The sequence below is a fragment of the Cavia porcellus genome, unplaced genomic scaffold (assembly GCF_034190915.1).
Source record: "Cavia porcellus strain 051 isolate PalLab524CR breed Dunkin Hartley unplaced genomic scaffold, mCavPor4.1 scaffold_17, whole genome shotgun sequence".
NCBI classification, from domain to species: Eukaryota; Metazoa; Chordata; class Mammalia; order Rodentia; family Caviidae; genus Cavia; species Cavia porcellus.
Window position 1 is genome coordinate 27,083,441 of NW_026947500.1, and position 24,208 is coordinate 27,107,648.

The 24,208-nt window shown below is 57.7% G+C and overlaps 1 protein-coding gene across 3 annotated transcripts; it reads left to right on the forward strand.

The window, feature by feature from the left end:
• Positions 1 to 420: 420 nt before the first annotated feature.
• On the forward strand, positions 421 to 23,285 carry Tpcn2 (two pore segment channel 2). Of its 3 annotated transcripts, none has more exons than XM_013150849.3 (25): positions 424 to 612; positions 3,169 to 3,233; positions 3,829 to 3,905; positions 4,161 to 4,338; positions 5,599 to 5,715; positions 8,999 to 9,105; positions 9,789 to 9,864; positions 11,952 to 12,054; positions 12,860 to 12,925; positions 13,315 to 13,379; positions 13,867 to 13,961; positions 14,429 to 14,510; positions 14,655 to 14,741; positions 15,618 to 15,737; positions 15,896 to 15,955; positions 17,088 to 17,216; positions 17,792 to 17,841; positions 18,383 to 18,482; positions 19,650 to 19,721; positions 20,293 to 20,369; positions 20,733 to 20,814; positions 20,901 to 20,983; positions 21,512 to 21,593; positions 21,877 to 21,971; positions 22,693 to 23,285. In XM_013150849.3, exons 1-25 carry the CDS (start codon positions 498 to 500, stop codon positions 22,769 to 22,771), a joined length of 2,262 nt encoding a protein of 753 aa, XP_013006303.1. In that variant the 5' UTR covers positions 424 to 497; the 3' UTR covers positions 22,772 to 23,285. The 3 variants fall into 3 exon arrangements, 2 of the variants coding, with proteins under 2 accessions (XP_013006303.1, XP_003468367.1); XM_003468319.5 differs by having other exon boundaries at positions 11,955 to 12,054; XR_001200916.3 differs by lacking the exon at positions 22,693 to 23,285 and having other exon boundaries at positions 421 to 612; positions 20,293 to 20,338.
• The last annotated feature ends 923 nt before the right edge of the window (positions 23,286 to 24,208 follow it).

Here is a 24,208-nt window from a genome sequence, read left to right on the forward strand (position 1 = left end):
ATGCAGGTTAAAATCAAGCATGGTGACAAGGTGATGGACGCCTGTAAGCCCAGCACTAAGGAGGCAGAGGCAGGGTTTGGGGTGCTACCAAGTTTGAGGCCAGCCTACCATACACGGTGAGTTCACAGTCAGTCTGAACTGCATAGTGAGAACCTGTCTCAAAAAAACGAGTAACAATAATAACAACAACAAAAATCCACAAAAAAAATCAATCAAAACCAAAACAAATGACCTCAGGGTTTCGGATTCAGTGGGTCGGGGAGGACTCAAATCAGGTTTCAGCCCCAGACTTTGGCGGGTCCTAACCTCCGCTGTCTGTAGAGAATGCGGAGCCCCGCCCCACGCACGAACTCTTTGTTCTCATTGGCCGGCAGTTAAGCACTTCGCTTGCGTTATAGTGTGGTCGCTCTGCCTCCCGGGTCAGTCGCGCGCCTGCGCAGTGGAGCAGTGGACCCGCAGTGGAGGCTTGCCGGTCGCGTGCCGCTGCCGGCCACCTGATGGCGGAGTCCCAGGACGAGTCGGAGCCCCTTCTGGGCCGGGCCCGCGGGAGCAGCGGCCGCGACTCCCCGCCGCGTGGGCTGCTTACTTGCAGTAGCGTCCAAGTCGGCCCCGGTGAGCACCTTGGGCTGGGGGCGGGCCGGGCTGGCGGGGCTTTTAGTTCTCCTAGTTTCTTAGACGAGGAAACCAAAGCTCAAAAAAAAAGATATTATCTTACCCAGGGCCACCTGAATTGCTTGGGGAGATTCCACCCTTAGCAGTCCTGGTCCCATTTTGGGGCGGGTGGGGGACATGGGACAGGTCTCCTGGGACCAGAGCAGCTTCCTCCCCTTACCCCTTGCAGCTGCCTGCGGGGCCCTCTATCCCTAGCTCCTTCCTGCCCTTCCTGTTTATGGTTCGGGAGGTTGCTGAGTCCAGCGAGGGTGGAGTCTGTCTGTCTTCAGCTGACTCCAGGGAATTAGGTGCTGGATCAGAGGCGCCAGGACTTTGGCTCATTTTATAGATGAGGAAACTGAGGTTTGGAGAGGCTAGGAGCCAAGCCCAAGGTCACAGCCCTGGCTTCTGGTGTGACCACTGCTAGTACTGTACTGAGTTCATGCTGGCCACTTCCCTCTCTGGACCTCACTGTGTTCCCTCTGTCCAGGAGGCAGCTGGGTCAGATCTGACCTGTGTGTGACTATTTGTGACATAATGGGGAAACTTGAGTCTACCGACCTCAGGGAGGTACTTCAGTTGCTTCCTGGGACCAGGCCTCTTGCAGTCTGGGCTGGGTCTTCTTGCAGGTCTCAAGAGGTCAAGACAAGGCATAGGAATATGATTCGGTGGGCACAGACTTTGTATCTGAAGGCCTGGGTGCCTTCTGGGGCTGGTACTCTGGGCTGTGTGACTTTGGCAGGTTACTGAACCTCCCGAGTCTCAGTAAAGGGAAGCAGTAACAGGGTCTGGTAGGGGTGAGTTTGAAGATTTAGAGATAATTGGGTCAGGGTAAGAATACCATGGTGCTTGCAGGTCCCTGCAGAATGGCATCTGGCAGGTGCCACCCGCTCTGTTGAGACAGGAGCCTGGGCTGGGCAGTGTGGGACAGAGGCTCTCTGGGAGGATTCTTTGACTTGGCATCATGGTCTTGGCGAGAGCTGCTGAGAATGTGGACAGGATGCCTTGTGTTCGCATTTCTTTGGCCAAGGTTGGGGTGGGGTGGGGTGGCTCTTTCAGCTTATGCGCCTGTGCCTGTGGCTCTGAGGTGGACCTTGTGCCCAGATTTGCATGTCCTGTGGTTGGACTCCTGCTAACAAGAAAGGAGGGTGCTACTGGGTCAGAAATCTGAGGCTCCTAGGTGACCCTCCTGACTTCCACCTGCCAGGCTCTGGCCCAAGGTTAAGAGTTTTTTTTTTCTTTCTGGTTGCAAGAGTCACTCTTCTGTCTGTGAAAATGTCAGATGCAAGGATTACTGGGCTGTGGACGAGTTCAGGGTATTGACACAGGGCTTCTTTGCAAAGCACTGTGGCTCAGTAACCCATTCAGTGTGTAAGTTACATTGGGAAGGGGTCTGTGTGGAACTGAGACACAGAGAAATTAAGGGTTCCCCTGGGGTTGCACAGGACAGGTCAGGGCCCTACATATCTCTTGGGTTCTACAGGAAGGAGCCCAGAGTAAGAGAGGGAATGAGTTTGACCTGGAGCAGAGGCTGAGGGCAAGGAGATGGGTCCAGGGCTGAAGTGTACTGCTCCCCTCCCCTCTGCAGCTTTAGTCTCACCTGGTGAGTCTGATACAACCCCCAGCCTAGTGGGATGAAGGGAAGTGGACCAGCGATTTCAGCCCAGGGTGAGGATCTCAGGGCTAGGTGAGCTGCCCACAGGGAGTACCTGAACGAGAGGCAGTGCTTCTAGCCCTGTGCAAAGCCTTGGAGGATTTGGAGAGCGTGGCCCTGGCAGGGCCAAATTCAGAATGAGTGATTTGAGAAGGTGGGTGGGGAAGCAACAGGAAGGCTGGGGGTGGCTGGGATGGGACCTGCAGATCTCTCAGGTTGCTGTAGGGTGGGATGGTTTGCCTGAGGTTTGGCAGGCTGAGGGGTGATGAGCTCAGGGGGCCTGACCCAGAGTTTTATAAACCAGCAGCCAGAAAGCCAAGCAAAGGGGAACCCCAGGGATGCTGCATGGAGGCTCCATCTCTTGTGCTGTGAGAACCAAGTCATGAGTGATGGCAGTGGTTGCCCTTTGCCAAGGAGGATCTGGCGGAGGATGGGGTTGGGAGATGGCACTGGGCAGCAGAAGGGGGACTTGTGTGGGACATAGCATCCCCATGCTGCCCCTGACTGATCCTCTTGGAAGCCAGGCAAGGTAGCCGTGAGCACTCACTCTTGGTTGAGGAGAACCCCAAGTCTGATATCAGCAGTGCAGAATGCTCCACTGGTGTGGGCTTCGCTGGGTGTCAAGTGTCCTTTGTATCTTGTCCTGTGGACAGTGGCAGTTGTGGGTGTCAGAACTGCTTCTCATCTGGGCTGTGCCCTGAGCAGGCCCTTCTTTGCTCCTTGCCTGGGTAGGACACCATCCCATTCCCCAGGACAGGTGTTGCACCCCAGCTCACCCCAGAGTGAGGGGTGTCCTGTTACAGAGCAGGGGAAGGACACAGCTGGCTTCTCTTCTTCTTCTGACCTATTTTCTCTGCCTGCAGGTGCTGTGGCCTTGCAGGATCTCTGCATCAACCAAGCTGTGGTCTTCATTGAAGATGCTGTTCAGGTGGGTAGGATTACGTGGTGGCTGCTCTGCTGGCTAAGTGTCTCCCTGCCGTCATCCCTTAACTGTCCTGGGCTGAGGGCCTAGCTGCTGGCCTGTGGGTTATGTTAACCGAGACCAGGTGCAGACTCTGCGGAGGGAGGCAGACTTCTGAGTACTAGAATCACTGCATTGTTCATTTAGCCCATATGTGCTGGGTCACTCTACCCTACGTCCTGGGAATGACACAGTTATGCTGGGGGCAGGGGACCGCCCTTGCATGGAGAAGAGAGAGCCTCACAGATGCACAGCTGTGTCTGCTACAAACACTGCCAAGCGTCCCCTGGTGCCCCTGCTGGGCCCTATGTCTGGCCTTTGGAGAGCGCTTGGTCTGCTGGATAAGCCTTACTCTGTGTGACTGGCTGAGCCTGCAGGGTTGTGGGGTGGGGGTGGGGTGTTGTCCACATGCCAGTGCTGACCCTGCTGTCTATAGTCCGTCTACCCAGTGGGGCCAGTCTCCATGGGAGATGTGCCCGGCATGGGGACAGGTCTGTGTGTAGATATGTGCAGCACCAGGGAGACGCTGTTCACGCCCCTCCATGTGACCCTTTGCTTCTAGTACCGCTCCATCTACCACCGAATGGATGCCCGCTCGATGTGGCTCTACCGATGGTATTACTCAAACCTGTGCCAACGGTGAGAATGCGCCTTGTGGAACTTGGGCTTGCCGCTGGCCTGATTGGTGGGGGGAGGCTGGCCTGCAAGGACTGCCCCTGTCCAGGTGGGCTCCTCACCAGTGAGTCTGGGTGGATCAGTGTTACCTGGGCAGGCTGCAGTGGCCGTGTCCCAGGAAGGGTCCTCCTGTGCGTGTAGGTATTCACCTGACCGTCAGTGTCCTGGCCTGGAGGGCAGCTGCTTCTTGCCCTTTGACCAGCTTTGTTTTCTTTCCAGGACTCTGAGCTTTACTATCTTCTTGATCCTGTTTTTGGCTTTTTTCGAGACCCCGTCCTCACTCACGAGGACTGCAGACGTGCGCTATCGCTCCCTGCCATGGGAGCCACCCTGCGGCCTCACGGAGGCTGTGGAGCTGCTCTGCCTGCTGGTCTTTGCAGCTGACGTCTCTGTGAAGGTGAGGCAGGCAGTGGGTGGTACAAGAATGTCCACTCTTCTTCCTCCCCAGGGTGGAGGCTCGGGCTGGCTGTGCTGCTGGGGTTGGGCGGCCCAGAGGGCTCTGGGAGCTGGCGAGGGACTGGCTTTTGGGAGGGGAGACCCCCAACTACACAAGAGGACCCATGGGCTCTTCTCACAGTCCACCCTGCCATCCCTAAAGAGGAGACGGTGTGAGGTAGAAAGACAGACAGCAGCTAGGGGGCATCTGATCCTGGCTTCTGTCTGAGACCGAATCCTGTCAGGAGGTGAGTATGGGACTTTTCAGCTCATAGAAGCTTGGGGCCCACATTAGCATGGAGCCTTGGTGACTTTACTGTGGAGTGCGGAGAGGCTGGGTCCCACTGGGGCTGCACATCCTATTTTTGTTAGTGATTCTAACACCATAGCCTCCAGGGGCATCCATGTCCACAGTGTTAGGTGGCACCTGCAGTGGCAGCCCAGCACTCTTCCACCTGGGCTGTGAGCTCATGTGGCTTCTGGATCCCCGCAGTCTGTAGCTCGGGCAGGGTGCTTGTGTGCTCCTGGAGGGGCGTGGCTAGGTGCGGCCATGTAGTTTCTCAGTTCTTCGTGTTTTAGCTCCTACTGGACTAGCAGGTCAGTGGGTTTTAAAGCTGGACCAAAACTGGTGAGAAATTATCACTAGTGTTTGTGGAATGATCACTGTGTGTGGGGATTGTGTTGTGGGAGAGCACATGCCTTTAGGTGTAGGCTGTGATCTCTAGCAGCTCTGTGGTTGAAACTGGAACCGAAACTGGTGCGAAGTTGTCATGAGTGTTTGCGGAATGATTAGTGTGTGTGGTGATCGTGTTGTGGGAGAGCGTGTGCAGGCCGTGGCCCCTGGAGACTGTCCTGGTAGGAAGTGGTTAGGAGGAGGAGGAACGGACAGAACCTGCCTCCTCTCTGCCTTCAGGATCGGCTGGGCACATTCCCCTTCACCCCTCCCATTCTCATCCATTCTGGTACATCTTGTGCCTCCCTCTGATGCTGCATAGGCTGAGCAGGTGTTGGAAGCCCTGATGCTGAGGCGAAGGCCAGAGGTGCTAAGCGCCTGCCTGAGGTTTCAGCTGGCCTTCTGACAGCTGCTCAGCGTCCTGTCCCCTGAGTGTCACATGGAGACCCCACTGTTGGGCAGAGGTCTTCCTGTGTACACTGAGGCTCTCTCCCTGGCTCAGGCCTGTCTCTGTGAGTGCGTTGTTCACCCTGTCCCCATGTCTTGCAGGGCTATCTGGTCGGGTGGTCCCAGTTCCAGAAGAACCTGTGGTTGCTGGCCTACCTCACGGTGCTGGCTGTGTCCCTGGTGGACTGGACTGTGTCCCTGAGTCTCCTTTGCCAGGAGGTAGGTGGTGAGGTGATTCTGTGGGATGTGGGGTGCAGGAGCAGCTACCAAGGACAGTAGGTGGCAGGGGTCCTGAGCCCTGTAGCCCCATAGCACTTTGGGCTCCTCTTGTCCAAGAGCCCTGGTCCCATCTCACAGATGATGCACATAGGCCTAGAGAAGGCACGAGGTTTCCCTGGGGTGTCTTGTAGTCGAGAGGAGGAGTGGGCAGCAGGTCCTGGGGCTGCTCAAGCTCCTGGCCTCAGTGCACTTGGCATCTGAACTCCACCAGGCTGAGTCCCCCATGGCAGTGCCATCCAGGATCTTACCAGGCACACATTGCATGCCTGCAGCATTGAGGCCTGGCAGTGAGAAGACCCCTTCCTATCCACTTTCTGACCTCCCATGGTCTGGAAGGACAGAGCAGGGACAGGGTCAGCAGTATCTGTCAGGATCTGTTGGGGAGACAGAAGCCCATCTGTGAGTTGGTAGACTTGAATTGAGAGACTCACACAGCTTCTGGGGAACCCAGAACCCCAAAGGGGAGCCAGTGCAACCCAGAGAGAAGAAACAGAAGAAGTAGGGTTATGGGCATCCAGAAGCACAGGGGAGGCCTGCAGAGCGGGGGCCCTGCCCTTGACCTCTGGTAGGGTGCTGCCTGGCGGTGCAGATGGAGTGGGGCCCCACCAGCAGGAATCCTGGGAGCAGCTGCTGAGGGACAGATGTGAGTGGTGGGCCCCTACCCTTGCATCCTGCTCTCCCTGCTAAAGTGCAACCCTCCTTCCTACTAAGGAAGAGGTCCCCAGGTCCTCAGAACATGGAAGGGTAGTGGACCAACAGCCACCATTTCCTGGTGACAGTCACAGATCTGTCACATTGGCCAGCAAGTATCCCATAACTCACAGGTTAACTTGCATCACTAACCTCCACCAGGATGCATATGTGAGAGGAGGAACAGAGGTTCATTCATACACATGGACACACCGACACGTAGACACATGTCCGCCTCACAGGCCGGCAGGGACCCTTGTGCAGCTATAGAAGAGGCCTTGATTTTCACTGTCTAAGTGCTGCCCTTCCTTCCCAAGGACCAAGTCTTTGATGGTCTTGGGTTTTTGAATTTTTATTTATTTATTTATTTTTTGATGGTTGGAGGTTTTCTGATGATTTTTCCTGTTGAACCCTGGGATACTTCTAGGTGCCCCACAGGACCCCAGTCTAGCCTGAGTAACAGTGCCCTGGCCTATCCTCACTCATGGGATCATCCACCCTGCAGGCACATCTGTCCCTTGGACAAGTGGGGCAAGTGTGTGTCCCAGGTGGACCCTTCTCCCTTGGGTATGGATACTTCCAGAACAGCAGTGCCAGGAATGGGGATGAGAAGTAGAAGTGTGGTCACGCTTAATACCTCAGTCCCCTGAATCCCACTATGGTGGAACTGGTCCCTTGAAGCCTGTGCTTTGCCCTAGAAGCCCCAGCCTGGTGTCCTGCATCTTCTGAGGCTCCGGACCTCTCTGGCAGGCTGGGTCTCCTATGTTATAGTTTTCTTGTTGCTGAGATAAAATCTCCAACACCCAAAGTTAAAGGGAGAAAGGTTTATTTAGCTCACAGTTTGTAGAGGTTTCATTCCGTAATCGGCTGGCTCCAAGCCAGGGTGGCAGAGGAGCATTCGTGAGGAGGACCAGTTCATGGCAGACAGGAGGTAGCAAAGCAACAAGGGACTTTAATGGTGTCTTTCTACACCTTTTATTTTATCTAGACTACTTAGATTGGGTAGTGCTCACACCCTTAATCCTAGTGCCCTTGAACCTAGCATTGCACCATGAATCAATCCTAGTGTCAGTCACATGATGTGGATTCAGCCACCTCTGAAAAAGTCCCACCTGTGGCTACACGAGGCTTTGGGGAGACATGTGAACATCATGCAGAATATCCTGGATGACCTTGACCTCAGCAGTGAGTGCTGCAGTAGGTCGTGGGTGCCCTCCACTGAGTCGCTCCTGAGGTCCTCGGACGTGGAGTTGGTGTCCAGGATTGTTAGCAGGGAGCCATGTGAAGTCTGGTGCTGGGCTCTGCTTCAAGCAGGATGGATGTGTTGCTGGCTTCAGGCAGAGGCTCTGTTCTGTACTGGTGGTGTAGCTGAGGAAGGAGGCTTGGAGCCCATAGAACATGCTGTCTTGCTGAGTGATACCCCTGCTGCGCATTCTAAGGGACAGGAGCTCTGGTTATCCTGCCCCCAGTCTTGCAGTCCTGCCCTTGCCATGTCCCAGTCCGCCCCAGGGGAGTTGTTTTCTTTTTCGTCTAGAGGGGCCGCTGACCCTGCCTGCACAGAGCTCTCCCTTGGCCCTGTCTCTGGAGAATCTGGAGTAAGGCTCTGACACACTAGGTCCTTTTCTGCCTGGGCTGGCCATCCTCAGCACATCTGCAACCACACCAGCTGTTCCTCTGTGGTGAGCTGCTCAGTTGCAAAGCTCCCACTGACATCAGGTGGCTCACGAGGACCAGGCACTCCTACCTGCTTGTACCTGCCGCTCTTGTGCTGGGTTCTGCCTGGTCCAGCACCACTGCCTCAGGGCCTGGGCCTCAGCCACTTGCTTCGTCTCAGCGTAGCTGTTTGAGTGTGGTGTTTCTCCAAGCACCGGGAGTCTGGGCCTTGCCAACGCTTACCTGACTCAGCGGCCAGTTCTCAGGGGAGGATCACCTAGGTGTGCCATCGTGTTCTCTTGGTCCTGTGTGCATGTGATGCTGATGGTCTGATCACAGAGTGGGTAGGGAGGCTGCCTGGCTCTCAGTCTCCTGAGTGCTGGGAGCAGAGGCCAGCGCGTGAGGACTCTAGGATAGTTTGGGTGCTGCTTCCTCTAATGGGGCCAGAGTCCTGAGCAGTTAGTGGTCTGGTCATCGTTGGGCTTTTGTGAGGATGGCGAGCACAGCCCAGGGCAGCGCCATATGACGTCCCGAGGGTCACCCTGAGGGCTTGCTGTGTGAGCTGTTGGCAGGAACAAGACAGGTAGAACCTCTGTCTCCGGCACTCATGTTCTGGAGTGAAGGAATGGCCTGACACACCAGGAGTGCCAGTCTCAGATATAATGCCACGCGTGGTAGGATGGAGAGGAGCCAGGGTGGCATGAGAGGGCAGGAAAGGCCATGGGTGACCTTTTGGCTAAAATTGCCAGCCCAGCCTGTGGCCAGCAGGGCCTGCTTCCATCCCTAGGACCCAAGCTCATTTGCGCCCCATAGTGGCAGGCGCGGGGTAGTGCTGTGTGCAGGCACAGTTTCCAGCCTGTCCGCTCTGCGTCTGTTGTAGCCGCTGCGCATGCGCCGCCTCCTGCGCCCCTTCTTCCTGCTGCAGAACTCCTCCATGATGAAGAAGACCTTGAAGTGCATCCGGTGGTCACTGCCGGACATGGCCAGGTAGGTCTCAGACCCAGTGGGACTCTCAGCTAGTGCTCAGCCCAAGGGGCTCAATACAACCCGTGAGGCCCATGAACGCTCCTAGCCCGGTACCCTGGAGAGGTCAGCGTGCAGGAGTCTTGGGGCCCCTTAAGAGGCCCCGCTGCAGACCCGCCTGTCCTCCATTGCTGAGTCCAAAGGGTCCCCGGCTCATGGGTTCTTGCCTGTCCCTGTGTTGCCCCATGGCCGGGTTCTTGCCTGGTTTGTTGTGTCCTGGTGGCCCACTGCCTCTGAGACCTTATAGAGCTAAGCTACTGTGGACATCACCCTTGCTGGAAGCCTGCAAAGTTCCTTCACTCTCAGAAATGTGGGGTCTTGGGCCCATTCTCAGCCCACACCACTGGAAATGGTGTCCCACCATTGGAAATGGCACCTGTGTCTTGTGTCCCTGCCCTGGTGGCCCACCTGGCTGTCTCCCCTTCAGCCCAGAAGGATGGAAGTGGCCTTTCCCTTCCAGGGTCCTGGGTTCAGTCCCTCCTGAGGTTGCCTGTCTTTGTCTCAGCCAGAAAGCGGGCTCCACAGGTGGATGCGGGCCTGACCTGCAGGGCCCTGGTGCCTACATGGCCCCTGGGCACGTCTGGGGTCCCCGACTCACCCTTCCTGGGTGTGGGGCCCACACTGTACCTGTCCCTGTCCCTCCCCAGTGTCGGGCTGCTGCTGGCCATTCACCTGTGCCTCTTCACCATGCTCGGGATGCTGCTCTTCACCGTCGGCGAGAAGGTGAGGTGAGGCCGTGGCCCAGGCAGTCGCCCTGCCCCTGGGCAGGATGTCACTAGATTGGCAGAGGGCAAGGGCCAGGCTAGGCCACCTGCCCTAGACATGTAACCAGGAAGTCATTGGTGCCCCTGGAGGCCAGGGGGTACCCGCATGGCCACAGCAGCCCCACTACCCCCTCTGGCATTGTCTGCTCCATTTTCTGGCCCTGGGGCCACTGCCCTCCTCCCTGGCTGCTTCCTTCCCTCCTGGGCCAGGAATGGGGAACTCTGCAGGATCACCCCCAGCCCATTCATGCTGTGCCATGGTGATGCCTGCCATGGCATCCACATCTTGTTTCTCTATACCTTTCCTCACATGGGCCCCTCAGACCTGCACTACCTTGTGGGGGTGCCTCCAACATCCTCATCTCCGGCCCTGACTCGAGGTCTCCTGCCCATCCAAGGCTTTGGCCCCCAGTGACTTGTTGCTGTGTGGAAGTGCCCCCTGCCTGGACTGACCCTGGCCTTTGCTCCTTTTTGTTGGTCCTACATCCTAGCCAGGTCACTGTCTGGCTGGGCCATCTGCTTGTCTACTGCCTTGTTCTGGGATGTCGCCTTGGCCAGGGCTGGTTTTCATGTTTGGGGCAATTTCGGATCAGGCTGTGGCTCTCAGGAGGGGAAGGCAGGCCTGAGCCTTCTGACCCAGGAGGAAGAGCCCAGTGCCCTCTCTGTTCCTCTGTCTGTCTGCCCGTGTGTGTCTACGTAGGTAGCTTGATGTGTTGGTGAGTGTGTCTGTGGGTGTTTCCGTGTGTGTGTGTGTGTCTGGCAGTTGCCAGGCTGCTGACCCTGGTGACAGGGCCTCCTGTGACTGTCCTGTGATGGCTGAAGTCCACTTTTTCCCAGGGCCAGCTCAGGCTGACGGTCAGCATGGGGGACTGGAGGTGGCCCCAGCATTAGGATGGGGGTGGTGGGTTCCAACCCCCGAGTACTGAGTCTTTTTTTTTTTTGTCTTTTTCGTTTTTATCGGTACCAGGGTTCGAACTCACGACTGCCTGCTTGCAAGGCAGGCACTTATGCCGCTGGGCTAAATCCCCAGCCGCCCCGAGTACTGAGAGTCCCTGGGTTCCAGTAGGTTGGCACCTCCTCCGGGCTGGGTGTTTACCCCACAAAGAGGAACTAGGTTGAGTTAGTGAGTGTTGTGTAACTGTGTGGGAAGTTTTATTTGCTGTGGTCTCAGCAAGAATGGCCCCCAGCCTTTGGTTGCAGTGGGAGGAGGCCTGATGGTGGCTGACCTGTCCCAAGGTCCTTTGCTCAGCCTTCAAGCCCCTTGCCAGTTGCTCAGAAGCTGATTTGCAGAGGCTCAGCTCATCCCCAGACCTCAGTCCTTGTCTGTAAACTGGCGCAGATGCTAGAGTATCCTTCAGACAGTAGGACGCCGGGGCTCCACTCAGCAGGCAGTGGGTTGTTTCAGCCCTAGGAGGACTGGGTGTCACCCCTGATCCTGCCATCCCTGGATGCGTCCCTGGAGTAACCTCCAGGCCCTTTGGCCAAGCTGTCCCTGGGGGACAAATCCTCCGGGCTGCATGAGGCTGGGACCCCCAGAAGGATGGAGGGTGGACAGCTCAGGATGTGTATGCCCTCTGCTGGCTGCTGTGATGAGCCACAGGCCTTTTGGGACCTCTCAGGGGGTGCTGGGTGCCGATGCTCAGCCTGGGAGCAGTGGGACCTCTCGGGGTTCACATCCCCAGTCCCTTTACATCTGGCCTGCTTGAGGCCACACACTCCAGCCTGGGCTCCTGTGCCCCTCTTGCTCCTTGCTCCTGGCCTTGCTGTGCATACAACATGGCCGAGGCAGGCAGCCGCAGACTGGCTGGGCCCTGTGTGGGTGGGCAGGCCTGTCGCCATGGTTGGTAGCTATAGGGATGTTCCATCTCCTGGGTGCCTGCTCATGGGCCTGGGGCCCTGAGTACTGTCCTGTCTGGCCATGAATTCAGAGCCTTCTGGGAAATGACAGGGAGATGCAGGCTGCAGTGACTGGTCCCCATAGCCTGGAGTGTCGCCTTCCTAAAGGCTGTGAGGTCTGATGGCTCCTGGAGCCTCACCTCTTCTCAGCAGGATGCAGAACTGAACAGGGAGAGACTGACCTACTTCCGGAGCCTGCCGGAGGCTCTGACCTCCCTCCTGGTGCTGCTGACCACTGCCAACAACCCTGACGGTGCGTGAGGGCAGGACCTGGGGGCAGCGAACTGCCCTGAGGGGGTCCGCTGGGGCCGCTGGGCTTTGCAGTCGGGCGGGAGTTAAGGTCTTTCCTTTTTATCACGGCGAGGGTGACATTTCCTTCCCTTCTTCCTTTGCCTTCTCTCTTTTCCCTTGTTTTTCATTTTCTTTTTCCCCCTTTTTTTCTTTTCTTGTCCTTTTTCTTTCTTTCTCCTTTGCCTTGGCACTCGTTTTTCTCTTGGTTCCTTGCCTCTTCTTACTCCTCGGAGAAGCCGAAAGTGAGCAGTGTCCTTTATGTGGTGACAAGTGATGGAGATCAGTGGCCCTTCTAGTGGCCTCTGGGGCTCAGCCACTTTCCTCGTTGCCACCCAGGCCAAGCCGGAGGTGCGTGCTGCTCCGGAGCGTCAAGTGTGAGAGACCCCGGGGCTCGGCTGACTGCAGGGGCCGCTGACCGGTCCTCCAGCTGCTCCCATGTGGGCTGGCCAGGGGCGGCCAGTCGGGGAGGCTGCAGTCCTTCTGGGCTTGACCATGACCTGGTCACCATGGCTGGTACCTCTCATTCTGGGCTCAGGGATGCTCACGACCAGAACGACCTTCTGTGGGTGCAGCCTGCGAGTGTCCTCAGTGGGCAGTGAGCTCCCCATCCCTAGGAGAGCCAGCAGGTGTGAGGTTACCTTCTGGACAGGAAGTCCTCGGCTCTCCCAGCCCAGGGCCCTCCTGAGGTGAGGAAGCAGGTGTTAGAAGTCCTGCAGGAAGGCACTGAGGCTGGCGTCGCGGTTTCAGGGGTTTCTTCTTTGCCTCAGTGATGATTCCTGCGTATTCCAAGAACCGGGCCTACGCCATCTTCTTCATAGTCTTCACCCTGATAGGTGAGTGCAGCCGGGTCTGTGTGGACCGCCAGGCCAGGGGTCATCCTGGTGTGACAGGGTCCAGTGCTCCCAGCCTGTAACTTCTTTTGGCATGCCCCCAACCCTGTGGCTGGTGATCCGTAGTCTGTGACTGCCAGTGACCCAATCTGTCCTCCCATGCCTGGGAGGCTCCGTGGTGGCCCACTGAGTAGTGAGGATGTGGAGGCCGGGGGGTGGTGATGGGTCCCTGGCTGGGTGGAGGGAATGATGGGCACTCTGTGACCACGGCTGACCATCCAGGCCGGTGGCCTCTCCTCTGGGTCTGCGCTGCCTCGATGCTCCAGGACAGCAGTGGAGGCTGTGCTTCCCCTCTGCCCCACTGCCTCTGATCGCCTCCTCTCCTCCTGCAGGAAGCCTGTTCCTCATGAACCTGCTCACCGCCATCATCTACAACCAGTTCCGAGGCTACCTGATGGTGAGCCACCTGCCCCGCTGTGCCTGGGTGTGGCCTGAGTGACAGGGAGAGGCCCTTGCTGAAGGGTGGTAAGGGGGCCCTCTGCCTCTCAAGATACACCGTCTCATTTTGGGGAGGATGGTGCCAGTGCCCTGCCACTCAGGGTCCCTTTTCCTTCCTGCACACCTTTGGAGGGAAGCCGCCTGTAATTGCAGTTCTTTGGTGGGCACTGACCCGAACCCTCTTGTGGGAAGTAAGGACCCCACACATGCAGGCCTTTGTGGATTGCACAGGAGCTGCTGTCTGCTTGGTCGGACTGAGCTTCTGTGGGCCTCCTGCCCTTTGAAGACCCCCCGAGGGGCTTGTGCAGCTGTCCTCTGTGCCGGGTGGTGAGGGTGGGCTGAGTGCCCTTGGAGGCGGCTCCCATCCCATTTTACCCTCTCCTCTCCTGAGAGGGCGGGTCGGGTTGAATGTGTGGCAGCCTGCACTCAGGGCACCTTCCTTGCAGAAATCTCTGCAGACCTCGCTGTTCCGGCGGCGCCTGGGCACCCGTGCTGCCTATGAGGTCCTCTCCTCCATGCAGGCGGGAGCCGCTCCTGAGACGTGAGTGCTGGCTGGGGCCCTCTTCTCAGGGACAGATTCCCGGGCTCCTGCTGGCTGCTGCCAGACCTCTTGCTCCTCATGAATCCTGAAGCCCACCCTGTCTCAGTGCCCTGGCACCTGTCACTCTTGCTGAGTCTGTTCCCCTTGGGTCAGGTGTACCATGCCAAGTATAGGTGGTGACAGAACTCAGTGCTGTGTCCTTGGCAGGTTCTGATCTCAACTGCTGGGTGATGGTGGAGTCTGCCTGTTCCTCCTCAAAGTGGGACAGAGTGACTTTTTGGGGACTTTAGTTGGTGACCATAGGACACCTGCAGTTCCTGCTACAGTAGATGCTTGCTGATGGAGGTCCTTGCCAGGCAGCAGGGTGGATTTGAGCCAAGCGCAGGCTGGGGGCCGGGCTGTGTTGCCTGGTGGGACACCAGGTGGCCTGGCTGGCTGTGTTCTCTGACAAGCGGTTTCCTTCCCAGAGCTGGAGTGCGGCCTCACACCTTACTGCAGGTGCTCCAGAAAGTGCAGATGAGCGGTTCTCACAAACAGGCCATCATGGAGGTAGCTGCTTTCCCGTGTCTGCCCGGCCTCCGGGCCCCTGGGAGTGAGGACAGGTGGGGTCGGTGAGCCCAGCACTCACAGCTGGTGAGGTCAGCGGCCCCCGTTGGCTGCCCAACGTCTGCTGACCCGGGCTTCTCTCCCCAGAAAGTGCGATCCTACAATGATGTCCTGCTGTCAGCTGACGAATTCCAGAAACTCTTCGATGAACTTGACAAAAGTGTGATTAAAGAGGTAAGGGAGTGGGCATGTGCCGCCTGCCCAACCCAGGGCCACCAGGGCTCGCAGCAACTCTGCGCAGTCCCTGTCACTCATCACCCGTCCCGGGCACCGCAGTGCATTGTAGGTGGAGCTCTGCTTGGCTCCTGGTGACTGGGGAGGCTTTGCTGACCTGGAGAAGTTCACCCACCCTGGGACCTGGCATCTCCATCTCCAGTGTCTCCATCTCTGTGACAAGCTCTTTTCTTCTGTGTGGCCCTCTGTGGGGGGTCCTTCAGCAGTGACTCTGCAACAGTGACAGCAGTCCCTAGCTCAGTCCCCTTCAGAGCTCCCAGCTGCCCACATTTTCCTGGGTGGGTTCCTGGGTAGGTGGGGTGCTGCAAGCAGCTCAGGTGTCCCATGCAGCATGGTGGCAGCAGAGAAACCTTCCAGCCAGTCAGCCTTGGGAGGATGCAGGGGGTCCTGAACAGGGACAGGGCAGAGGGGTGAAGTCACATATGTCCTGTGGGTCCCACTCCTGCCAGTCCGTGTTCCTCCTTTCCATACCAGCCTATTCAAGGTGCCAGCTGGCGTGTCCATGCTGCGTTTCCCTAGTTGTCGCGTGCCAGCCTGGCATACTCTAGTACGGCATCATTCAGGGTGGCAGACACAGCACATGTGTATACCTGCTGTACTTACGGAACCAGTGGATATTTCCTTAGGCATTACTGCTGCTCCTCAGGTTGTGAAGACCACTGTGACAAACCACTTGTTTGTGAAACTATTTCTGCATTCAGGAGTACTTCCTTAGGCTGGAGGCTTGGATGGGTACTGAGATAGGAGAATGTTGAATCCCAGAATAAGGGCAGAGCCGCCAGCTGATACGATTCTGAGCAAGTGGGTTCTTTCCAGCACCCGCCGAGGCCCCAGTACCAGTCTCCGTTTCTCCAGACCGCCCAGTTCCTCTTCAGCCACCGCTACTTTGACTACCTGGGGAACGGCATCGCCCTGAGCAACCTTGTGTCCATTTGCGTGAGTGCAGCCTTGCCCCGAGTAGACACGGGAGGCCTGTCCTTCCAATCCCATCCTCCTGATACCCGGCCTAGTGACAGTAACTAGTGCGACCTTGCTGTGTGGCTCTGTGCTGTGCTCTGCTGGCTCAGTGAGCCGCCCTCTGTGTGGCCTTACAGGTGTTCCTGGTGCTGGACGCTGATGTGCTGCCCAGGAACCGTGATGACTTTGTCCTGGGGGTGAGTTCCAGAATCACGGTGGGGGGAGGTATGGAGGGTGGCTGTCCTCCCTCAGGGAGCAGCCTGGCTCAGTGGGTGGGGACAGGCTGGTGGGGTCAGCGGTGGGCACAGGCCCTGGCCTACTGGGTGGCAGTGGAGAGGCCTGAGGGGGCAGCAGCTATGACCTCAGGGTCTTTCTGGCTTTCTGGCTCCAGGATGCGAGCTTTGTCTTCTTGGTTGTTTCCCAGCCTTTAAAAAAGAAATTCTGAATTTCTTATCTCGTATGGAAAGATCTGGTCAAATACCTTAGGAATTCACAGTTTTTCTGCATGGATATTAAGCTATACCACAGCACCACCCCCATGGTATTTTCTGCCAGTGCTCTGACAAAGAGTGTCTTTTAAAGTCTGCTAAATTACATGTTGAAAGATATTAAGTTGACCAAAAGCATGAGATTTTTCTTACTTAAGAAACATTTTGATCTGTCACATTTAAAAATGATACGTTGTATGAAGAGATGTGACTAAAAAATTTGGTGAACATTTGAATATAAACATTTATTACAGCAAGACACCTTGCCATGACTCCTGTTCAAGATACTCCCCCTCACTTTATTCGTTATTTTTTAAAATTTAATATAATTTAATTTAATTTTATTTTATTTTTTGGTACCGGGGATCAAACTCTCGAGCTTGAGCTTGCCAGGCAGGCGCTTGTCTCCCTCTCTCTTTAAACGCTCTCCCATCACCCTGGCCACTTTCCGAAGCAGTTCTGGGAGTCTTCTTTCACAAGTGTCTTTAGTTGTGCTGTCTGGCTGCTGCCACATCCTAAATCAATTCAAGGCATTTACCTTTTGTGGTCTTTTGGGCTGTGGGAAGAGCTGGACGTTGCGTGGTGTCAGATCTGGTGAGGAAGGTAAATGAGGACGCTGGCGTGGCTTTTGGAGCCCACCTTTCTAGCAGAAAGCACGTTGCAGCAGTGTTCACTATATTTTTGATCACACCTCACCAAAAAGCCAGTTAGACTGTGGTGGACACCAAAGATGGGGGATGTGCTGAGCACAGTGGGGGCCCCTCTGGGAGGAGCGGCTCAGAGCAGGGAGGAGCGGGGATGAGTTGCCCGGCGTGGCTCCATGATGCCCCTCCTTCCCCAGATCCTGGACTGCATCTTTATCCTGTACTACGTGCTGGAGCTGCTGCTCAAGGTCTTCGCTTTGGGCCCGAGGGGCTACCTGTCCTACCCCAGCAACGTGTGTGATGGCCTGCTCACCTCCATCTTGCTGGTAAAGTGGGAGGAGCTGACCTCGCCCGGGCTCCCTCTGCATCCCTGAGACCCAAGGACCCCGGCCCTGGGCCGCCTGCCTCCGGGACAGGGCTGACTCTGCTCCCGCCCAGCTTAGTGTCCAGGGCCGGGGGCTTGCTGTGTCCTGTGCAGTTGGCTGCTGCTTGCACCCTGAGGGTGGTCAGGGAGGCTCAGCCACTGGTTCCACGTGCTCTCGGTGGGGGTGGAAGGAGAGTGGGGGTCTCAGGCACCCTTCTCCCTAAGTTCTGAGAGTGAGGGGACATACGCAGCGTGTGACATTTACCTCATCTGAACCCTTAGAGCCAGGCAGCCCTTTTGAGCTGAGGGCCTCTCACCGAGCAGCTTCTCTGAGTCCTGACTCAGAGGCCGGGGTGACCTTCAGTTCATGGCAGTTCCAACGTGGGAGCTGAGGTCACGGGCTCAGACAGTGGGCTCTGGTTTCTTTTCCCCAAAAGCCCCTCTGGGGAGACTGTCAGAAGTGAGCTCTGGCATGTGCCCGGAAGCTCCCTGAGTTAGTGTTGCTGTACGATGCCTGCTTTTCTTTTGCCATCGAAGGTTTTGGAGATCTCTACTCTGGCTGTGTACGGATTCCCACATCCACACTGGTATGTGACAGGAAGCCAGGAGCCACACAGCAGCATCCCCAAATCCTCCAGGGGGCCTCTGGCAGTCTCGGGCTGTCCCAGGGCACCCTGGGTGGTGGCTGAACTTCAACAAGTCCTGCCTGGTGGAGGGTGGTGTGAGAGCCCAGGCCACTCCTGGCTCTGCAGCGCTGAGGTCCACAGGGCTAGCAACAGTGGTGGTGGCAGTGGCCCCTCCCTCTTTCCCCAGGTGCCCTCCCCATGCCAATGGGCTCCCTCACCTGGTACCCTGAAGGAACGTGGGTTTGGGGACCTGCATGTGCTGGGACCCCAACTTTGCATCTGGGATTTATGCAGCCTCCTTTGAGAAATGGGGGTCCTCTGGCCCTGCACTCCCATGAGACCATGCTGAGACATAGGGCAGTGATCTGGGCATCCTGGGGTGGTCAGTGTGACCTGCCTAGTGTAGCAGTGGACTGAGCTCCTGTGGCACCGTTTTCCCTCTGTGTCTCAACCACACGTCTGCTGACCTCTGGGCCTCTCCCCACCCACTGGTCCCTTGCAGGAAGCCAGAGACACTGGGGCTGCTGTCTCTGTGGGACATGACGCGACTGGTGAACATGCTCATTGTCTTCCGCTTCCTGCGCATCATACCCAACATGAAGGTGCGTGGGCGTCTGGGCCGCCCTGCCCTGCACTGTGCTCTGGGCGGGTGAGCTGGGCAGCGGGGGAGGAACTCAGGACTGTCCCTGTCACCTTGGGTCTCTCAGCCTCCCATCCCTGAGTGCTAGGTGGGTGTTTAGGAGGTGAGCCCAACCCCGTGTCTGGGTGAGGAGACCAACTGGGATGGTAGGGGCAGTCCCTTGGCCGCCCCAGGAGGGCATTGGTGCTGCTGGAGGGTAGGTCCTGCGAGGGTAGGGTGTGGCCAGCCAGTTGCTCATTCTCAGGCCCCTGGATGAGGGCTCATTGACAGTGTCTCTGAGGCTCAGTTTCCCCAGTACCCACCAGGGGCAGTGTGCACAGGGCGGGGAGGGCAGAGGAGGCAAGCGGGGCGGTGTGTCCAGGCCCAGCCCCCGATTGTGTCCATGTTTCTAAACAACTTGGGAAACAAAACCCGAGGACATGGGGGCCGTTTCTGAAGGCCCAGGTCCTTTCAAGCGCTCCTCTCTACCACCGTGGTCCCCTTGGCCCAGTGGTACTGCCCATGTGAAGGAGGCCAGGGCTCCTGAGCCTTTGCACACATCTTTGCACATAGTCACATACAACCAAAGGGCACACGTATATATGCAATTGCAAACTCGCGATTGCTCATGTAAATGGCCAGATACCCACACACCGTCAGCAGCCGTGATCACATGCACGCACACAGCCACACATGCAGATGACGTATGCACCATGTAGGTTCCTGTAGATGTGTACACACTTGCCTCACCTGCCAGGGTTTGCCTTGTTGCTTGCAGCACTGAGTGGGTGAATGGGGAGGCTGGAGGCCTTTCTTGGGGTCTGAGTGTGTGGGGAAAGTGGCCCGTGGGGACAGGGTCCTGGCCAGCTCTCCGAGACTGTAGGGGCTCACCCAGCCTCGGCGGGTGGGTGGGCAGAGGGGCATCCGAGGCCCTGGGCTCCACCCGCAGCACTGGGTGGACGTGGGGAGTGTGGGAGTGGAGGTGTGTGGCGTTGGGGTGAGGATGTGGATGGGAGGATGTGGGGTGTGTGTGCCCAGGCGTGGTGCATACTTGCCCGTCCTTCGTGCCTTCTCAGTTGTAGTCAGGGCAGTGGCTCTGGTGTCCCCAGTAGGGCAGGATGAGTGAGGTTGGGCTTTTTCCTGCCTGCAGCCCATGGCCATGGTGGTCAGTACCATCCTGGGCCTGATCCAGAACTTGCGGGCCTTCGGTGGGATCCTGGTGGTAAGTCCTGGGATGTTGCTGTTAGGGGACCCTGGGGGTGGGCTCCAGTGCTCCAAGGCAGGCCACACAAGCTGGCTCACCACGGGGGTGGGGTCCCTGGGGGTGACGGAGAGCAGCAGGCAAGGCTCGGAGGCCCTGGGAGCAAGAAGCCAGGCTGTCCCCTCCTTCCAGAGAGGCCCCCAGGCAGCTGCAGCTGTCCCATCCTGTTCCATGCTGGGGTTCTCCTGACCTCTGGGTGCTGGGTCCCGGAGAACCTTACCTCCTTTAGAGCCCAGGGAGGGGACTTAGTGTATGCTTCTTCCTTAGAGGATCTGAGGGACTTGGTCACATTTGATGATTGAAAGCCACATTGTGCCTGACCCTTCCCCTATACCCACTGTCCCCTGTGGGCTGCACCTGGGCAGGAGGGGGAGCCTATGACCAGGGGAACCTGGGAGTAGCAGCCTGTTCTTCAAAGAGCTTTGAGGTCACAGCTGCCTAGGCCCCAAAGGCGTCTGTAGCCCAGGTGTGGTGGGGCAGCAGTGGTCGGGCCCTGGGCTGCAGCCGTGCTGACGGCCTGGCCACCCCATAGGTGGTGTACTACGTGTTTGCCATCGTCGGGATCAGCCTGTTCCGAGGTACCATCGTGGCTCCTTTCGGAAACAGCAGGTGGGGTGGGGTCTCAGTGCCAAAGGAAGTTTCAGGGGGTCCTGGGTGGGACTGAGCTGCTCAGAAGAGGGGTACCCTCAGCTATGCCCCTGGGCCTCTCCTAGGAGCCCCGCCCTGCCCCCCCACCGCAGCGTTGGGGTCCAGGCTATGGAAGTTGGAGGGTGGGGGTACAGAGCAGCATCAGAGCCTGGCGCCCCAGGAGCCTCACCATCGCTGCTGAATTGGTGGACTTTTCTGTCCCCTTAACCCCAGGGCCATAGAGAGGTCCCCAGGGGCCCAGGGCTGGGGCAGTGCTAGGTGCTGCTTCCCCGGCTATACAGATCCTGGGCCCTGACACTGACCCAGCGGTGCTGTGTCCCCCAGCCTGGCCCCTGCCAATGGCTCTGTATCCTGTGGGAGCTTCGAGCAGCTGGAGTACTGGGCCAACAACTTCGATGACTTTGCGGTGAGGCCTGGGTTTGTCCCCGGACCTTCTCCCACTCCCCGCTGTCTCTTGGACCCGGCCGGACCCTCTGTGTGCTCCCCCCACAGGCTGCCCTGGTCACTCTGTGGAACGTGATGGTGGTGAACAACTGGCAGGTGATCCTGGACGCGTATGCACGCTACGTGGGCCCGTGAGTCACCCTCTCCCCGACAGCGGAGGTTCCATGAGCAGATGGGGGCTCTGCCTGCTGGCTGGGAGCACCCGATGTCCAGGTCTGGCCAGAGTAGGGGACAGGTCCCTGTCAGGGACAGGCGGCAGGGCAGGTGGCATCATGGCAGGCAGCCCCCACTGGTTCCCACACTGCACCCAGGGCGAGGACTCTGGCTTTACCTCTGGGGCCACTGGCGTGGGAGGAGTGAGAGGGTCTGACTGGAGCTTCTGGGGAATCCTGCAGGGTCAGGTGCTCTAGGGAGGCTGAGGCGGGAGACTGGAGAGCTCAGACTGGCTGCAGTATAGGGCCTGGCTGGAATCCAGCTCTGTCTCCACTGCCTGCACTTGAACACTTTGCAGCCTGGCTGCGACCTCATGGATGGGGACAGTAACTGGGCTCCAGGGAGTTGCCAGCAGTCTGAGGAGCGCCCTCCCCACTGAGGGGTGCTGGTATGTCAGGGAGGATCTCGCTCTGCTCAGTGTGTGGGGGCCTCCCTGTCTTCCACAGGTGGTCCAAGGTCTACTTCGTGCTGTGGTGGCTAGTGTCATCCGTCATCTGGGTCAACCTCTTTCTGGCTCTGCTCCTGGAGGTATCAGCAGTCCCTTCCTAGGCCTTTCTGGGGCCTCCATGAGGCTCAGGCCAGGACATCTGGGTGCCTGGTGGGGGAGGAGCTGGCTGAGTGTGGGTGGGAAGCCCCCTGCCCTGGGGCTTGGTGCTGCTTTCCTGGCTGCTGGGTCCCTTGCATGGGGGAGGACTCCTGTCTTGCTTGTAGGGAGGGAGCTGTATTGGGCCCTGTGGAGACCTGGGGCTGGAGAGGGGGGCGAGGTTGATTCCCCATGGTGTGTCCACTAACTTCCTTTCCTGCTTGCCAGAACTTCCTCCACAGGTGGGACCCCCAGAATCATGAGCAGCCCTCCGCGGGGACCCCAGAGGCTGTCTACCTGGTGTCGGAGGAGCTCATGTTCAGGTGCATGGTTGGGAGGCACATTCGCGGCCTCCTGGACCAGTGGGGCGGACAGCAGCCATAGGCCCTGTGACAGCAGCCCCTAGCAGGCAGACAGGGGTGAGAAGCTCAGAGCCCGGGTTGAGGTCGAGGTTGAGATATGGGCGTGGCTGGCCCTGGCCCTGCCCCTACCCCTACCACTGGGGTTGCAGGTTCAGGTCCAGCGTAGACGGGACCATCCCTCAGCCCTGGGTCCTGTCAGATAAAGCAAGTGGCCTCAGGAAGCTGCCCCTGTGTGTTCTTCTGGTCCAGAAGCGTGACTGGTCACCCCTGATGCTGCCTGCTGTGGGTCTCCTTTGCCTCCACAGTGGTGGCTGTGTGTCATGACTACTGCTTTGAGGTCCTGAGCTAGCCAGTGTGAGACTCACTGTCCAGACTGTGGGCTTTTATTTATCTATTTTCTAGTACTGGGGCTGGAACCCAGGGCCTTAGCCTGCTGGGCAAGTGCTGTCCCTCTGAACTGCCCTGTTACCCTTCTCTGGGCCCTGATAAACCTTTATAGTGGCTACCTCCGTCCTGAAGCTGGATCTGTCCCCATGTCCCTGACATGTTCGCTTTTGCACGTGTCCCTAGTGGCTTCAAGGACCCCGGAGCCTGGCACTGCCAGGCCTCCCTGTGGCTGTGGCCGTGTGTTCTGAGCGACCTGGGTCAATTCCTCCTGAGCGCCTGTGTGTCTTCTCCGCAGGGACATCTTGGAGGAGCCTGGGGACGAGGAGCTGACGGACAAGCTGCGTTGTCACCCCCACCTGTGGCTGTGCAGGTGACATCCAGGTGGCCTTTGCGCCTGGGGCCGATGCGTCATGGAATAGGCAGGGGCAACCATGCCTTTGACAGACCACGTCTCGGGACAGGTGGAGGTGGGGCGAGGACGGTCCGGGTTCTGCCCTGCCACGGTCCAGCCCTGAGCTGTGCTGCTGTCTCCTCCAAGCTGCTTTCGGGAGCTGAGATGGTCACTTCCCTAAAGAGATGGTGACTTCACAGGGACCTTGAAGACAGCTGGCAAGGAGGGAGTAGAGGCCTTCCCCTCGGGCCCTGCAGCCTCCATGGTGCCTTAGCTGCTGGTGGCCTTCGGGGCCGGAACCCTGCACAGGGCCTGCACAGGGTAACTCCCAGATTCCAGGCTGAAGTGGGGATGCTGGGTGTTTCACACGAAGGGAATGTTGACTATTTTATTATTTCATGGATTGTGTGTGTGTGATTGGGTGTGTTTATGGGTCCAAATGCCACTTCTTTTCACCACTAAGTTTTGTAAACAAGGAGATTGTTATTCTGACTTCAGCATGACTCTGGTCCTACTTTTCTGAAGCAAGCTGCTGGGTAAAGTTGCTTAGGTTGTGCACTGTGCAAGGGCACCTGGCCTTGAGGGTGTATCCTGGCAGTTGGGTTTCTACCTGTTGTGAAGAGCACCTTTTAGTAATTTGCTCAAAAGGCTTATAAGCCTGCAGTAGGGTCCAGGGTATATGGTAGTCGGGGCTGGATTGGCAAATGGAGGAAGTGAATGGTGTGTGACAGGCCATGTTGTCACTATTTGCCCTAGTACAGGTTGATTAGTGGTTGTCACACTTCATGTGCTGGCTACAGTGACTGGGTGTGTGGTTAATGGAGGTCTCCATGGAAGGGAATGTGGAGATCGTGAATGATGCCTACCAGAATCAGTGTGTGATGCATGCTAGGATCGATGAGTGATGTCTGCTGCGGGCTGCAAGGGGATCAAGGGCACAGGTGCCAACCCACTACTGGAAGTAAGCTCCTCTCTAGTCTGCCCCAGTGGGTCTGGAAGTGGGATTCAAGGATGACATGACTGAAAAAGGACTAAAGTGCCATGTGACATGCTGCTTGGCTGTGGTGCAGATGCTGGTGAGGCTGTTAGGTCCTAGGCACAGCGTCTGTATGGCCCTGGGTCTTGTCTGAAGTCCTGGGCGTTTGCCTCACCCTTGAGTTTGGGGCCTTTGCAGTTGTGGGGCACTCCTAGGCCCTTTCTCCCCAAGCCACCTTCCTGGAAGCTGGTGGGCGGAGAGGATTTAGAGGAGCATTCGGCTGGAGTCTGTACCCACCGGTCTGCACCGCTGCCTGCGGTCAAGTGAGGACTTGCTGCTCCTGGCACTGGCTCTGTTTTGATGTCCTTTCTGCTGAGGTTTGGGCGCCACCTAGTGGAAGAGAGGGTTCTGCTGACTCCTAATGCTTCACGAGCCTGTGACCGC